This window comes from Staurois parvus, unplaced genomic scaffold (assembly GCF_062004578.1).
Source record: "Staurois parvus isolate SC_StPar_1 unplaced genomic scaffold, SC_StPar_1.0 ptg000258l, whole genome shotgun sequence".
NCBI lineage: Eukaryota > Metazoa > Chordata > Amphibia > Anura > Ranidae > Staurois > Staurois parvus.
Genome location: NW_028318054.1, coordinates 3809617 through 3826263, shown reverse-complemented (window position 1 = coordinate 3826263; position 16647 = coordinate 3809617). Strand labels below are relative to the sequence as shown.

The window sequence follows — 16647 nt, the reverse complement described above, 5'->3', positions numbered from 1 at the left end:
ATGAACACAAGAACAATTTCCAAAATTTTGACTAAACTGAGTTTTATAGAACATTTTATTTAGCTCATTACATGAAACTAAAGTTAATCTAACTTAGATTACAAAATCTTCAATTTTACTCAAATTAGTTGTTTCAAAAATGAATACACCCCACAACAAAAACATGACCTCCATGATTTGTAAGGACAGGACCAAGTCTTCTAGGCATGGAATGAACAATTTGGCGACATATTGCAACATCTATCTTTTTCCATTCTTCAAGAACAACCTCTTTTAGAGCCTGGATGCTGGATGGAGAGTGATGCTCAACTTGTTTCTTCAGAATTCCCCATAAGTGTTCGATTGGGTTCAGATCAGGAGACATACTTGGCCACTGAATCACTTTTACCCTGTTCTTCTAGAGTAATGCAACTGTGGCCTTAGATGTGTGTTTTGGATCATTGTCATGTTGGAAAAGTGCACGACAACCAAGGGCATGGAGTTATGGTAGCATCTTCTCTTTCAATACAGAGCAGTACATCTGTGAATTCATGATATCATCAATAAAATGCAGCTCCCTGCCACCAGCAGCACCCATGCAGCCCCACAGAAGGACACTGCCACCACCATGTTTCACTTTAGGCACCGCACATTTTTCTTTGTACTCCTAGGATTTGCAACGCCATACAGTTTTGAAGCCATCAGTCCCAAAAACATTTATCTGGGACTCATCACTCCAGAGTACCAACAGTTTTCTTCTTTTTCAGCATGCGTCCTGGCAAGTTCTAGGTGGACTATTTTGTACATGGGTTTTAGGAGAGGCTTCTTTTGTGGACGTCATCCATGCGTGCCACTGCTCTGCAGTGTACGCCATATTCTGTGACAGGAAACAATCGCCCCAGTTTGGCTTTCTACTTCTTTAAGTAACTGCAGTGAACTTGCTTGATTTTCTTTAATCCTTCTCGCTCCTGTTGAAGTGTTACCATCCGGGGGCAGCCTGGACATCTCTGTGAAATGGTTGCAGTTCCAGCTTTGTTAAATTTTTGTATCACTTTTGCTACAGTATTCTGACTAATAAGTAAAGCTTTGCTTATCTTCTTGTATCCTTCACCTTTCTTGTGTAAAGAAATTATTTTCTTTCTCAGGCCTTGTGACATTTCTCTTCCATATGGTGCCATTGCTGACAGCATGAAATGGAAAGGGGTTTTCTTTGTTAACTAACACCCCTTTATAATCAACTGTCTTACATATATTACATACATTTCAGTTAGCATGTTCAATACTTTTTCCACAATTATGTTTGAAAAGAAGGACCTCAGCACTGAGCAAACTAATACCCAACTCATTTATCTTCAAGGTGTGCTTTTTGAAAAATTAGATCAATTACATACTTTCAATAAACTCCCCAATATTTAAGTAATATGGATGCAAGGGGGAGGGGGCTATCAGATTTGTGGGGTGTGACAACATCTTTACTAAAGGAATTATCTTCTCAATCTTTAGAAATGAAGTCTGGGAAAATTGAAGATTAGTAACATATGTTCTTGTTTCTTCACAAACTACAAAGATTAATCCTTCAATAACGATCTTGAACTTTACAAGCATTTAGCTGTAGTTCAGTGACGCAGTATGGTACAAACAAGTACTTATTTTGTTTGATTTGATCAGAATGAGTACAATGTAGGGAAAGCACAGATGACCTGGGTATAATACAAAAGAATCAAACACTTTAATTCTAACTTCACGTGAAGGAAAGAAATTAGAAAGATGGAATTACAGTTCAGTAATTGTAAACTGCTAAATCCCCAGTTTTCACATAAAACAATTAAAAAGTGTCCTGCTACTAACATTCCACAGCACATTAAAGGATAAGAAGCGCACTTTAGAGCAAAGTGCGTTTATCCTTTTCTGTCCTCTTCCCCTGACCTACACCAACCCACACTCCTCCTCCACAAATGCAAACTTATTTAGATCCGATTGCTGCAGTACCTACCGTATGTTTGTTTACATCCAAGCAAGTCTTCACTATCCTACAAATTAGTGTCCTACAGCTCTATGGGGCCGCCGTCTTTGGCTGTCACCGGCCTCGGAACACAGACCAATAGAAGTCTATGGAACACTAATGCACCGGCAAGGACAGGATGGAAAATACATGTACAACAGGATGTAAACAAGCAGTGGAACCACAGCCTTCAGATTAAAGCAAGTATGCATTGGAGGGTTAGGCTTGGGGAGGAGGGGGGGGGGGGGGGAATAACTGAACTTCCATTCCGTGTCTGGGGGAGGGGTGGGTGAATGAAAGTATCCTCTCTCCCCCATTCACAGAACATGTTACATTCTGTGAAATCAACGCAAGGTCTTTTTTTGAATGGATGGGGAGGGTTTACTCATCAGGACCTTCTTTAATGTACTTCTATGTTAGACCCGAAGCAATTAACCCATGCCCCGCACATAATGATCAGCACAATGAACAGGTACTGGCTTTACTGGAGAGATTTCTACACTAAGCAGTAATCGGCAGGATGTGCAATAAAGTCTATTACAGGTAAGTTATGTAACTGATGCTGCAGCCAAAGAAATAAAAAAAAAAACTTCAGGTTTAAAAATGCAAAACAACCCAAGTCGAACATCACAATAGAAAAAAAAAAAAAACATGGGAAGGTCCATAAAGTGTCTAATCTGATACATGAATTTTCAATTCTAGGCTGTTTTACAATTAAAAAGCAATCAAACCTGTTTTCTGCATATCATAAAATAATCATTTTATTTCAAATCACTGTTTATGTATGCCACAACAAAGTAAAAAAAAAATGCACATTGTTATAAAACTGACACAAACAGATCACTCACAAGTACTTCAAAGGGATCCGTGGAAAAGAAGAGCTTTTTATTTCTGTGAGAAGATTTGAGCTGAGGTCTAAGGTTTCCAATGAAAGGTACTGCTGAAGCAAATCTCCATTTAGCTCTGAAATTTTATTATGTATTCTGCAGATTAAAAGGAAAAACAAAAAAAAATAAATTATAAAATAAACTATAACTTAACAAAACTAAATAAACCTGTAAATATGAATTGACATCATACAAAGATAACATTTACACTTGCTGATATTTAACATCGCAAACGAAAATGTGTTGCTTGGAAAGAGTCAAAGTGTATATCCAAGCATTACCAAATATTTACCCCCCAAACCACCATGTCCTCCCTCTAGCTCATGTCACTGCATTTTTTTCTTTTACTTTGCTCCTGTAGCAAGTAGTCCAGCAGGGAAAAGGCTGACAACACCAGTGGGAAAGTCAGTGTAGCAAAGGTTACGTTTTTAGCCCAAACAAGTTAGGAGTACACTGGATTTCTGACACAGGATTTTTCTGTACTTGCTGTGTTTTTCAAGGGATAAAATATAGGGAATCGGGCACTTGCCACAAATAAATCTAAGGTTTTTTTCCCAATTTTAACTTGACATGTACTATGAGCATCTCAAGTAATCGTATAAAAATGTGCATCACAAATCACAATGTTAACATATTTGAATATCTCCCTGTCTGATAAAAAGTTCCTCTGACTACATGAAGTTATTGTGGTCTCACCATTCAGAAATACCATATAGTCATAAAAGATTCTTAAAATCAAGAGCCACAACAGCTTTTATAGAGCTTGCCCTCCAGAGGATTTACCCCCCCTCCTGACCAAGCCATTTTTGGTGATATGGCACTGCGTTACTTTAACTGACAATTGAGTGGTCATGCAACACTGTACATAAATTAAATTTGTCCTTTTTTCCCCCCACAGAGCTTTCTTTTAGTAGTATTTGATTACCTCTGTGGTTTTTATTTTTTGTGCTATAAACAAAAAAAAAAAACAAAAAAACACAATTTTGAGTTTTTGATATAAAGCATATCTAATAAAAAAATTAATTTAGGCCAAAATGTATTCTGCTACGTTTTTGATAAAAAGAAAAATTTAAATATGTGTAAATTAATTGGTTTACGTGAAAGTTATAGCGTCTACAAATGGTGGTATATTTACTGGAATTTTTATTTTATACTAGTAATGGCAGCGATCAGCAACTTATAGCGGGACTGCAGTGGGCATTCTGACACTTACATCCTCTGTGACAGTAATACAGTGATCAGTGCTAATAAAATGCACTGACACTGTACCAATGACACTGAGCAGGAAGGCGTTAACTTTTGGGCAATCAAAGGGTTAACTGTGTGCTGTGTTGTGTTTTACTAGGGAGGCATGCTGTTTTCTATCTTTCTGCTGTGCAGAGATACAAAACAGCATGTCCATGCTGACAGTGGAGAGACCTGTGTTGTTTATACACAGGTCTCTTCCCTGTCAGCTTTACACAGCGATCAACGAGTGCCAGGACCCAGTGACGGACATCACAAGCCGCTAATAATTGCGCGGGTAAGGCAGCGTGTGCCCCTTACCCAGAAATGAAAATCACGTGATTTTGCGCACCCTGCAGCAGTACTTCTACTATAGGGCAAGTGGTTAATGAAATCCACATTGAGTGGTTGCATAAATGTATGGTAAAATCTGCATTACCCAAACAGTTATCAATCTTCAAATTATGGCAATTGTATAAGAACCCCATTAAATACCATAAGTGGTCAACACGTGATTGCGGTCTAATTTATTCCTTTGAAATACATCTGAATATTACCAGGCTAAAGATTCTAGTGCACTCTAAAGATGGTCATTTTTTTAACACCATCTTCAAAACACTTTCATCCGGTTAGTAATTTACTTGTGAATATGTATGAGTGGCAACGGATGCTTGAATATATATATATATATATATATATATATATATATATATATATATATATATATATATATATACATACATACACACATACATATATACACACACGTGATTTTGCATTTCCAGGTAGTGGGCGCACACGCTCTACCTGCGTCGCCATTCACCGGGTCCCAGCACCCAGTGATCGCCGAGTATTACTGACGGCGGGAGAGAACTGTATGTAAACAATACAGTTCTGTCCAGTCAGCTCCAGCACACTGCTTTGCATGGCTCTGCATAGCAGAGCCATACTAAGCAGTATGCTTACAGTGGAAAGCACAGACACAGCCCCATAGTAAAACACACACAGCACACAGTTAACCCTTTGATCGTCCCACATTAACCCCTTCCTGCCCAGTGTCATTAGTATAGTGTCAGTGCTTTTTATTAGCACTGATCACTGTATTGGTGTCACTGGGGATGTCAGTGACACCAAATCAGTTCCCCCCCAGCCCAGTGTCAGAATGCCCCCCACAGTCCCGCTATAAGTCACTGATTGCCACCATTACTAGCAACGAGAAAAAAAAAATTCCAGTATATATACCGCCATTTGTAAACACTATAACTTTCACGTAAACCAATTAATTTACATGTTTTGGGATTTATTTATTTTTTTTAGCAGACGTAGCAGAATACATTTTGCCCTAATTTATGACAAAATTTGATTTTTTTATTGAACAAGTTTAATAGCAAAAAGTCACAAATTTTTTTCCCCCTCAAAATTGTGTCTTTTTGTTTATAGCGCAAAAAAATAAAACCCGCACAGGCAATCAAATGCCACCGAAAAAAGCTCTATTTGTGTGGAAAAAAAAGACGTAAATTTCATTTGGGTGCAGCATTGAATGACAGCGCGATTGTCAGTTAAAGTAACGCAGCGCTGCAACACAAAAAATGGCCTGGTCAGGAAGGGGGCGGGGGTAAATCCTCTGGAGGGCAACTGGTTAAAGAAGAGATATGGAATGAATGTGAATGGCAATATATCAACAATCTCTCATTATTACTTACAAGGAAAGAAGAGTAATGTTAGCTGTTGGTTCTCCAAGGTGAGGGATTGCAGTTAGCTCATTGTAATTCATTTTCCTAGAAAAAGGACAAACAATTTCACTGAAGTAGAAGCTTATCACCAATGATACATGTTTGCATTTTTATCTATAGAAATGTTAGCCTATTACATGGTGCATATTTCACCTGCCATCCCAAGAGTCAACATATGTAAGGAGTCCACTGTCAAGCACTTTCTTCTCCACATACTTCAGTGCCAACTACCAAACATGTTAGATTCTTACTAGCACACATACTATTACAGTGGATGCTGCAGGACCCTGAGAAGGGCATGAAAAGCTTGGGACCTTCAGATGAACAGATTCCTGGACAGGGTGAACAGGGCCTGTGTCAACAGGCTGAGGGTTTGTATTGATGCCATCAGTTTGAGACACTTCCAAGATCATTCAGAATTGACAGGTGCATCTGACTTGCAGCTGATCTACTTCTGACCTGCTTTAAGTTGGGTTTTCCATTTTCATAGACTTGTATAAGAATGCAAAACTTCCTTAAAGTGAGCAAAAGCCCATAATCAAAGGCTCCTACACGTTTTTTATTTTGGTGATCTATAAATGTGACTCCATGCAAAAAGCTTTGTCTGGATATCCACTTTAATAAGAATTTTTTCAGGCACTATAGCATGTACGATGCAAAATCTATAGCTGTATACAAATGTAATAACAGCATAAAAAGTTTTTCTCAGATATGTATGGGGGAAAAGATCTTAAAACGGTATCACTGAATGTGTGTCAGTGGAAGGGTACATAATTACTTGCTAGTGTCTAAATTTGTTAAAGTTCTTGTTAGTTTTGGGCTACAATAGTAACAAAAAGACCTGCAGTCAAAATGAGGTAGATATGGACAGACAACTAGCGAGTGTGTGAATAGAGAATAACTGCATTTTAACCCCACCATTTTTCTCCTCAAATCAGTATCTACTCCTCATTAAAGCTAGAAATAACCTTGTACTTTCTTACTGCATTAAAGCCAGTTACCACTGAAAGAACTGCTGGAAACCAATGTTAGTCTTACTACAAAGCAGGTGCCTAAGGACCCATTCACACCAGGTGAACAGGGCTACGCTGGGCAGCCTTGCAACAAGCCTTGTTAGCTTCAACATCCACCCCATGAGTGTTTATGAGCACTGGATGTACTGAAAAATGCACTCTCAGATATTTTATTGTACAGTATGCACTGAAATACACATAGCAGCCTCATTAAAAAGCAACATTAGAGTAACTATAGTGTCCAGTGCATGTTTGCAATCCATGTAACAGAAGGCGCACGACACAAAACTGGCTCTTAAAACAAATGTGTAAACCCAACATTTCCTATTCCTAATGTATACTGACCACACTAAGCAGGAGAGCGCAACATGGTCAGTTTTCTGGCTGTGCTGAGAATTCAACCTGCTCTCCTCTAATAGTCAAACTTCTGCTTACAAGCCCCCCCTCCCCACCCTTCACTGGGTAGATCAGTGTGCTGACTCTGTTCTCAGCTCCATATGCAGCTGAGAACAGAAGGATTGTGATCACTTTATAAAAAAGAGAAAAAAAAAAAAAAGGTATTTTTATGACAGACAGACAGATAATAGATAGATTGACAGATAGACAGACAGATAGGATTTATATAGCGCCAACAGTTTGCTCAGCGCTTTACAAAATGAAGGTAGACAGAGTTAAAATACAATTTGGTACAAGAGGAAACAGAGGGCGCTGCTCGTTAGAGCTTACAATGTACAATACATAAATAGAGAGATAAATAGAAATTTGCCTTTCATTTTTATTTTAACTGAATGGGTTGATTTACAAGGTGAGGGTTTACTAATACTTTAAAGACATGCCATTCTCTCCACCGATCACACAGTCCTGTCAAAAAAACAAAAGATTTGGAACTTACACTTCTTGCAGCGAGTACAATTCTGGCACCAGACTACTGTTGGATAAAGTCAACCAATTATGGCTTATCTCCCTAAAGAAAACAGATAAAATGTCAGATTAAACATTGTCTTTTAATATGGACAACATTACATTATTGCACATTTACATCACATAAAACCCTTACACAATTTTCAATAGTCAACAGTATTAAGTATTGCAGAATTATTGCAGAAAAGGTTTATGGCACAAATGGATGAAGCATTCTAGCCATATTCACATCACTTAAAATTTGAATTTTATGCCATATATACTGTATAAATCCTACCTCACTCTTACAGCTGCAAGCAACATCCATGTGAACAGCTCAACATGGTAATCGTACTTTATTGTATGGAAACATGTCTGCTAAGGCTTTGTTTTCACAGTCACCCCCACCCTCGGCCTGCTAATTTGACAATGGAAGAGCTGAAATACCCTTATGAAGCCATCCTAAAATATGATGGCGCAAACCAATATTGAAAATATATATATATATATTTTATATATCATATATCCTCTAAGGCAGTGGTTCTCAACCTTCGTAATGATGCGACCCTTTAATACAGTTCCTCATGTTGTGGTGACCCCCAACCATAAAATTATTTACCCAGTAAATATAATTCATGAAGTGTTGTTTTACCTCCAATACGGCTGCTTTCAACACAGCAGCGGCTCTCAACACAGCAGCGGCTCTCAACACAGCAGCGGCTCTCAACACAGCAGCGGCTCTCAACACAGCAGCGGCTCTCAACACAGCAGCGGCTCTCAACACATCGGAAGTATGTGTTTTCCGATGGTCTTAGGCAACCCCTGTGAAAGGGTCGTTTGACCCCCAAAGGGGTCGCGACCCACAGGTTGAGAACCACTGCTCTAAGGGCTCATTCAAACAGGGGCTCAGTCCCATATAGCATCCTTGCTTGTTTTTTGATCCTAGTGCCGAGAGACCCCAACGCATAGTTTGTGCATCCAGGGCTGTGACCCATTGGTGCCTGTCAAACTGGGCTTTGTGGGAGATTTTACACAGCCGCTGCATGTCCATTCACTATAATGGGCTGGCTGCATGCAGCTCATTGCTAGGACAGAAAATTACTAATAGGCAAAGGAGACTGCACGCTGTGCAGGACTGAGCACCTGTGTGAATGAGCCCTAAAACTCTGAGATGTCGTTCTTTAGTAAATGTCACGTAAATTAGAAGGGTAATTTTATTTTTATTAGAAAAAAAAAAACAAATCACTACTTTTACATTTAGAATGTTCACTGCAATTGCTACTAGTTTTCATCAATCTGAATTTCATATATCTTTTCACATCAACCATAATTGCAGTGTTCATTATGTAATAACGGGACTGTATATGTCATACACTGCTCTGGAGAAAGGATAATATTTGTTTTATCAGTCATCATGACGTTTCCTGCTCTCACACAGAGATAAATGCAAGTGTGGTTAGTTTATGACTCACAGAAAGAAAATACTACCTGCCACCACTAGGTCTGACACTGCTGTGTCTATCTAGAAGAGCAAATTGATCCTTGCCTGCATCATTCTTTATCGACAGGCTGTAACTGAAATGACTTTGTAAATATTTCATGAGCAACAAGAATGTGTCTGCACAGCAGGATTTGGTTGGACCTGAGTGACGTCATGTAATCATCTCTCTCTAAGCATTGATAAGTGACAACAGCCAATCTTTCAACAGAGAAGTCCTGAATACTCTCCTAATGCAATATTAAATTGCCAGAAAGCTCAATTTCCACAAAAACGAAAAGCAAATAAGCAAGTAAACCATTAAACTATAGGTAGGAAAAGACAATTGACAAAGATGTAATCAATTAAAAGCATAAAGATTTATGACTGGTCAGTGACCTTGGTATTGTATTATTGTATTTTGTAATCCTACTAAGGAGATTCATCCTCTCAATCTGTCCTGGTGATGACTGTCAGAAAGGCAAATTGATGGAATTCCAAATTGCTGGAAAGAAGAAATCTTCCAATGGCAACATTTGTTCCAACAACTATGTAAGTAGCAAATCTCCTTTACTTTGGGGAAATTTTTTCTTACACCCGGATCCAGGACAGGGAGTGAAAGCAAAAAGTTCCCCATAGGTAACATAAAAACAACAAAGCATAAAAAAAAAAAAAACAACTGACAGGTGTTTTCACCATTTTGTACTCTATCCAAAAATAAATTGATTGAACCATTTACTGATCTTAATCTTAACAAGTAGTAAACTGTAAAACAAGCCATGACTGACCTCCGTTACGACTTGGAAGACATCATCAGATATCTATGCAGGTTGCAATTGAACTTGTAAAAAGTAGTGCATGAACTACTTTCGCTTCCATTGCGGACAATAGGGTGCAATTTGTGATGCGATTTTAAACTATCAAATCACATGACAAGTCACACCGCTGTGACCGGGGACTTAAAGTGGCTCTCTGTTTTACAGTTATTAAAAATGAGATCCAACAAGTGTGCAATAGCAAATCTACTACTGTATTTTCCCCACCAGCTCCAACTGTATTGGATTTACTTGGTGTACTTGAAACACAGTTGCCATTTTTTGTGATGATACAGCTGATTATATATTCTCTCAATCTCTACTGTAGTATTTATGACCTTGCTGTTTCTCATATATAATTTAAAAAAATAAAGTGACATCAAACTCTAGTTTTAAAAAAAATATATTATATTCAAGTATGTATTCTTTACTCAAAAAATACTTTCTATTGCTCTCAATCTACTCCAAATTATTATTTTTCTTTTTGTTGCTGTGGCCCAACTGCCTGTTTGAGGGTGGCCATATTCATTTTCCATGACCCCAATGTTTGTGGGAACATAGTCACTCTCTCTTGCTCACTCCAGAGATGGAGTAGGGAATATGGGATGTGTTGTATGCATAGGGCAGTGCACATGACCGCAACTATAGTGCATTGCTCATTTTAAACAAACAGAAGTCAGGAGGAAAAGGGAACTTTACAAAGAGGCAGAAAACACAGCAAGAAATTATTAAATGAAAAATAGACTACAGGGTCATTAAAGGATAAGTTCACCTTTTGGACAAAAATAATAAATTCACATTTTTTTTTGCAGGTAAAAAAATATGCATTTATTATTCTTGTTCAAAAGAAGCCTGGAAAGCATTGCACCAGCGATCAGTAGATCGCTGCTGCCATGCAGGTCTCCTGCAGACCCGTCAGAAAATGTACTTGCCGTACAGGATGTACAGTCAAGCAGATATTCTGACAGAAAGCTTCAATAAACTACCACAGCTCTCCACAGTGCCGTGATAGTTCTGTGAAAACTACAAAGCCCACAGCACCTGTGCAAATATCATGCGACAAAAAAAAATGCAACACCCACCATTTTATGTGCTAGAGCCTCTGCTTTAAAAAAAAAAAATAATAATAATGTTTGGGGGTCCCAAGTGATTTTCTAACAAAAAAAATTATGACTTTCACATGTAGCAGAGAAATGTCAGAATTGGCCTGATAGGGAAGTAGTTAACAGTGGAGACAACTACAATGTGGGCAGCACTGAAGGGATCTCAGAGCAGCATTTTCCCCAGGAAAGGCATGTCAACCCTTTTATTATTCTTTAACAGTTGCATTTATTGAGATCATACAACTGTACAAACAATCCAAAGTACATGAAACCAAAGCGTGTATTATACAGTAGTATTAACAGTATACACTAGTATTCCAAAACTGAAGAATCTTACAGTCTCATCCTGTTAGCCTGAGCAGACTCAAGAAGCACGCACTTAGTATGATCCAAATGTCAATATCCCGTCAAGGAAAGAAAGTGAGAGAGAAATCAAACAGCATGAAAAGAGTAAGGTGGGGAGAAGAATGGAAAGGGTAAGGTAAGGGAGGGGGAAAGAAGGAAAAGGAGAAGAGAGAAAGGGTAAAAGAGGAAAGTAGGCAGCACAAGTAGCAGCATATTGTTCGGGTATTACAAACCTTTGACAACAATCAACTGGAAATGTCATAACCTATATTGTGAGGCCCTGTGCCTCCACCCACCCAGCCCAGATTTTAGCAAATATTGATGGACAGTTGCGACTCATATACATAAGCTTATACAGAGGAAGCGCACCATTAATTGCTGCCTTCCAACCAGAGACCGTGGGCGGGGTTGACAGCTTCCATTTCAACAAAATTTCCCATCTAGCATAATATGAAGAAAATAAGACAAACAGTTCACTAAGTTTGGATGTTTCTACAAGATTAGTAAGGCCCAACAAAAGTATCAGCACATCCATGGGAACAGGCAGGTTACCAACTGCGTTGATAGTGTCTAGTACCCCAGTCCAAAAAGGACATCGTTTTGTACATTCCCAAAACATATGGTTAAACGTGCCCACAGCCATATAGCAGTGAGGGCATATCTCTAACCTGCCAGGATATATCACAGCCAGTCGTTGAGGGGTATAATATACTCTATGGATAAATTACAGTTGTATAAAATGATCCCTGGCTGAGATCATAGTAGGGAGACGGCGTAAAAGGCAATCCTTCCAACCATCCTCTGTCAGGAAAGGATGGCCTGCGTGCCATTTACTAGCTTGTCTCCATACCGTCAAGGTTGTCTGCATGGGAGTAGTGATGGCCGGATTGGATTTCGGGCCCCTATAAACAAGGTTGCTGAGTTCCACATAAGAGCCCAGTATAGTCGCCTTCAGGATCACAGCTGCATTATCCCTAGGCTGGGAGAACCACCAGCGCACCGTAATCAAGACAGCCGCCCAATAGTACAGTAGTAGCCTAGGCAGTGCCAGGCCGCCACGATTAACCGGTAAGTGTAAGGCAGATTGGGAAAGTCTAAGGGCCCTCCCATAGAGAAACACAGAAACAATGCCATCCACACAATGGAAAAAGGATGGTGGGATCTGTATAGGCGTTTGGCGAAAAAAAATAGAGGAACTTAGGTAAAAAAATAATTTTAAAAAGGTTTACTTGGCCAATCGTACTAATAGGAAGGGAAGACCAAGCATTACACTTAGTCTGCAGCTGTTGCAAAAGAGGATGAAGATTGTTCGAAAGATTTTTACTCAGGTTATACTGAACCACCACGCCCAAATATTTACATTTGGAGACCGATTTAATAGGGGCAAATGGAATGACAGGCAAAGGTCCCAACGCAAGAAGAAATAGTATTGAATTTTCCCAATTTATGCGTACTCCAGAGTAATGACCAAAGCGATCGATAATGTCAAGCACAGCTTTAAGAGACAGATCGCAGTCCTTCAGATATAAAAGAGTATCATACAATGAAACTCGATCCTCCCAGTTACCCACAGGAAGTCCTCACAAGGTCTTAGAGGAGCGGATCAGACAAGCCAAAGGCTCAATCGCCAGGGCAAACAGACCCGGCAAAAGAGGGCAACCCTGCTGAGTTCCCCTGTGGAGAGAAAAAGGGGGATAGAGAACATGGTTAGTAAGGACTCTCACGTATGGGGCACTTTATAGGCATTTGATCCATGAAATGAAATTGGGGCCAAATCCGAAACGTCCAAGAGTCTCCCACAGGTATTCCCATTCGACCGAATTAAAAGCTTTTGCCGCGTCCAGGGACAGCACTACACCTGGGTCGTCTGTCACCAGCCACAGAGATATGAGTGAATAATCTGCGTATATTAATGTCAGTGCCCTTACCCGGCATGAAACCCGTCTGCTCATTATGTACTAGCATTGAAATAACCAAGCACAGCCTCCCAGCAAGCACTTTAATGAGTATTTTCTTTTCAGCATTCAATAGGGAAATTGAATGATACGAGGAGCATTGTGATGGATCCTATTTCCAGGCTTTAAAATCAACACTATCACCAATTGCAGCATAGAAGAGGGCAAGGTTTTTGTCTCATGTAGGGTATTAAAAATTTTTTGGAAATGAGGAGCTAGTTGTTCAGTGCAAGTTTTCTCACAAATTCAATTGGAAAACCATCTGGGCCTGGCGTTTAACCAGATTGGAGAGCACCGATCGCTTGCTGGATCTCATCCAAGGAAATCGGAGCCTCCAATTTTTCCCTATGGCCCGGAGAAAGACAGCAGACCAACATGATCCAAATACTGGAACAACTCCTGTGAGGTATAGGTAGCTTTGGAAGAATATAGAGTTGCATAGTATTCAGCAAAATTAAGATTAAGACTGGATCAAGGATCCTAGAGCCATCTTCAGCTTGAATAAGGGCAACGTTAGTCATAGGAGCTTGTTCCCTAGCCAACAGGCTTACAGCTTTGTCCCCCTATTCGAAAACACTCTGCTTCTGGTGGATCAGTGCCTTTCTGGTGTACAAAAGTAGGGCTTCGCTAATGGTCAGCTGTATGCTGTGATGATTCATAAGGTCAGGGTTAGACATATCTTCAGATTCAGATTCTTGCACCTACCTGTCCACCATCTGACCCCAGACCTTTGTCTGGCCTGCTGCTCCCCAATCGGGGTACAATACGGACCCCTAAAGGTAGCCTTACAAGTCTCCCAAGTAATGGGAGGAGCAGCGGTATCAGCATTAGAGGTCCAGTAATGTTCCAAGGCCTCCTCCATGGGGGATACCACCTCCAGGTCAGTAATCCAATAGCGGGATAGTCTCCAAATTTTTTCAGAAGGGGCATCAGAAATACTCAAGCGCAGAAGTAGTGGAGCGTGGTTGGATATCCTCCTAGGTAGGATTGTAATCTCCTTGACACTCACTAAATGTGGACGTGTAACATAGCAAAGGTCAACTCTAGACATTGCTCTATGTGAGGCCGAGTGGCAGGTATAGGCCCTAGTCTCAGGATTCTTTCATCGCCACACGTCCGTGAACTGGTGATGCCCCACCCATCTGGCAAAGTCAGACTCCCTGCTGGCTTCAAGATATAATTTAATCGACACTAGGATCGAGAGTAAGATTAAAATCGCCAGCAAGGAGAATGTGGGACGTGGGATATGAAGCTAAGAGCAGGACCAAAGCAGCCAGAGAGCATGCGGATGCAGGAGGTGAAGATAAAGGCCAACTATTACCAGTTCAAAGCATTTAATCATTGCATGCATCAAAAGTAGGGATGCATCGAACTTTCAGCTACCAAAACATATCGCCCGAAAATAGCCCTATCGTCATTCTGCCAATAGGAAAGATTTAGCCGATACAGGTGACTGTGTGTACTGCAGATTTGAGGGGGGAAGGCTGAGAAAGGCAGGAGCGGAGCAGTGTATAGTGACTGGCTGTCACTATATGTGAGTGCCGGTTTTTAAATGTAAATCACCAGCTTTTTTTTTTCTTCACTATAGCTCACAGAATTAGCTTTCACTTTCCCCCCCAGCTAAAAGAAAAAAAGTTTCCTTTTAGTTTCTTTCCCGAGATAAAAGAAACAAAGTTTCTAATAGCACAGGGGAAATAGACAGCTCATAGAGAAGAGAAAAAAAAAGCCAGCAACTGCATTTGAAAAACCAGCACCGAGATATAGTGACAGCCAGTGAGGGAGGCTCTGTGTATACACTGCTCCAAGTATATATAGACATGCGTGTATAAAAAAAAGATATATATATATATATATATATACACATACATACATACACACACATACATACATATACACACACAAAATGAGCTGTTTGCTTGAGGTGCCAGAAAGAAGCTTTTACTGTACCAATACCACAAAAAAGCCCAGTTACAATATGCCTGACAACACCTTGACATGCCTAACCAGGCCTTTTTGTGTCATTGATGCAGTAAAGACTTCTTTCTGGCACCTCGACCATGCAGCTCATTTTTGTTCAAGTGTCGTCATGTTGTGCTTCAGTAGTTGTGGCTGCAATCTTTCTTGGTCTACCTGGCCTTGGCTTGGTATCAAGAGATCCCCAAACTTTCCACTTTGGACATCTCTATAAAAGTTCAATTACCTTGTTACACAGGACTTTTGACAGTTCTTTTCTGATCCCCATGGCTCAGCATCTAGCCTAGTAAGTGCTTCCACATAAGAGTTAAACTCATTGACTATTTATACACTGGCACTAATTGCAATTTAAAAAGCCACAGATGTGGGACATTAACCTCTAAATGGCATTTTAACCCGTGTGTGTCACCTTGTGTGTCTGTACCAAGGCCAAACAGTCCAGGGTATGTAAACTTTTGATCATGGCCATTTGGGTGATTTCTGTTATTATAATTTAAAAAAGGAGCCAAACAACTATTTGATAATAAATGGCTTCGTATGATCATCATCCTTTTTTTGGCATGATCAGTCATATTTTCAATATCAATGCCAAAATGTCACAATTTCTGCCAGAGTATGCAAACTTTTGAGCTCAAGTGTGTGTGTGTATATAGAATGTAATTTATTTTTAACTTCTTTTGTGCCAGAAGATGGAGATTTAGGTTACCTTTCTGAGGTTTTTATTGGTCTGTTTATATGCCTTCAGATCTGTCCAAATATATATTATTTATTTTATTCCAGGTACTTATATAGCGCCGTCAATTTACACAGCGCTTTACATACATATATTGTACATTCACATCAGTCCATAACCCTCAAGGGGCGTACAATCTAATGTCCTTAATTCACATTCATACATACACATATATATTAGGGCCAATTTAGACAGGAGCCAATTAACCTACCAGCATGTCTTTGGAGCGTAGAAGGAAACCAGAGTACCCGGAGGAAACCCACGCAAGCACAGGGAGAACATGCAAACTCCATGCAGGAGGCACCATGGTCGGGAATTGAACCCATGACCCATTTACTGCAAGGCAGACATCCTAGCCACTAAGCCACTGTGCCGCCCCATATGGACCTAACTGTATGTTCATGTGGATAGCATACATCTTATCCAGGGAGGACACAACAGCCAAATTAATACGTTTCCATACATCTAATGAAATTGACAGAACCGCTGAAGGCTCCCTCTAATGGC

The 16647-nt window shown here is 39.9% G+C and overlaps 1 protein-coding gene across 1 annotated transcript in view; it reads right to left on the bottom strand.

Moving 5' to 3' along the window:
- Window positions 1-16647, bottom strand: part of LRIG2 (leucine rich repeats and immunoglobulin like domains 2) — a 115803-nt gene that overhangs the window by 77115 nt on the left and 22041 nt on the right. The window contains exons 2-4 of the mRNA XM_089681064.1: window positions 7731-7802; window positions 5796-5870; window positions 2830-2964 (exon numbers count right to left, since the gene is read on the bottom strand). Coding sequence (XP_089537190.1) covers window positions 2830-2964; window positions 5796-5870; window positions 7731-7802 — 282 coding nt within the window. The remainder of the gene's footprint in view (window positions 1-2829; window positions 2965-5795; window positions 5871-7730; window positions 7803-16647) is intronic.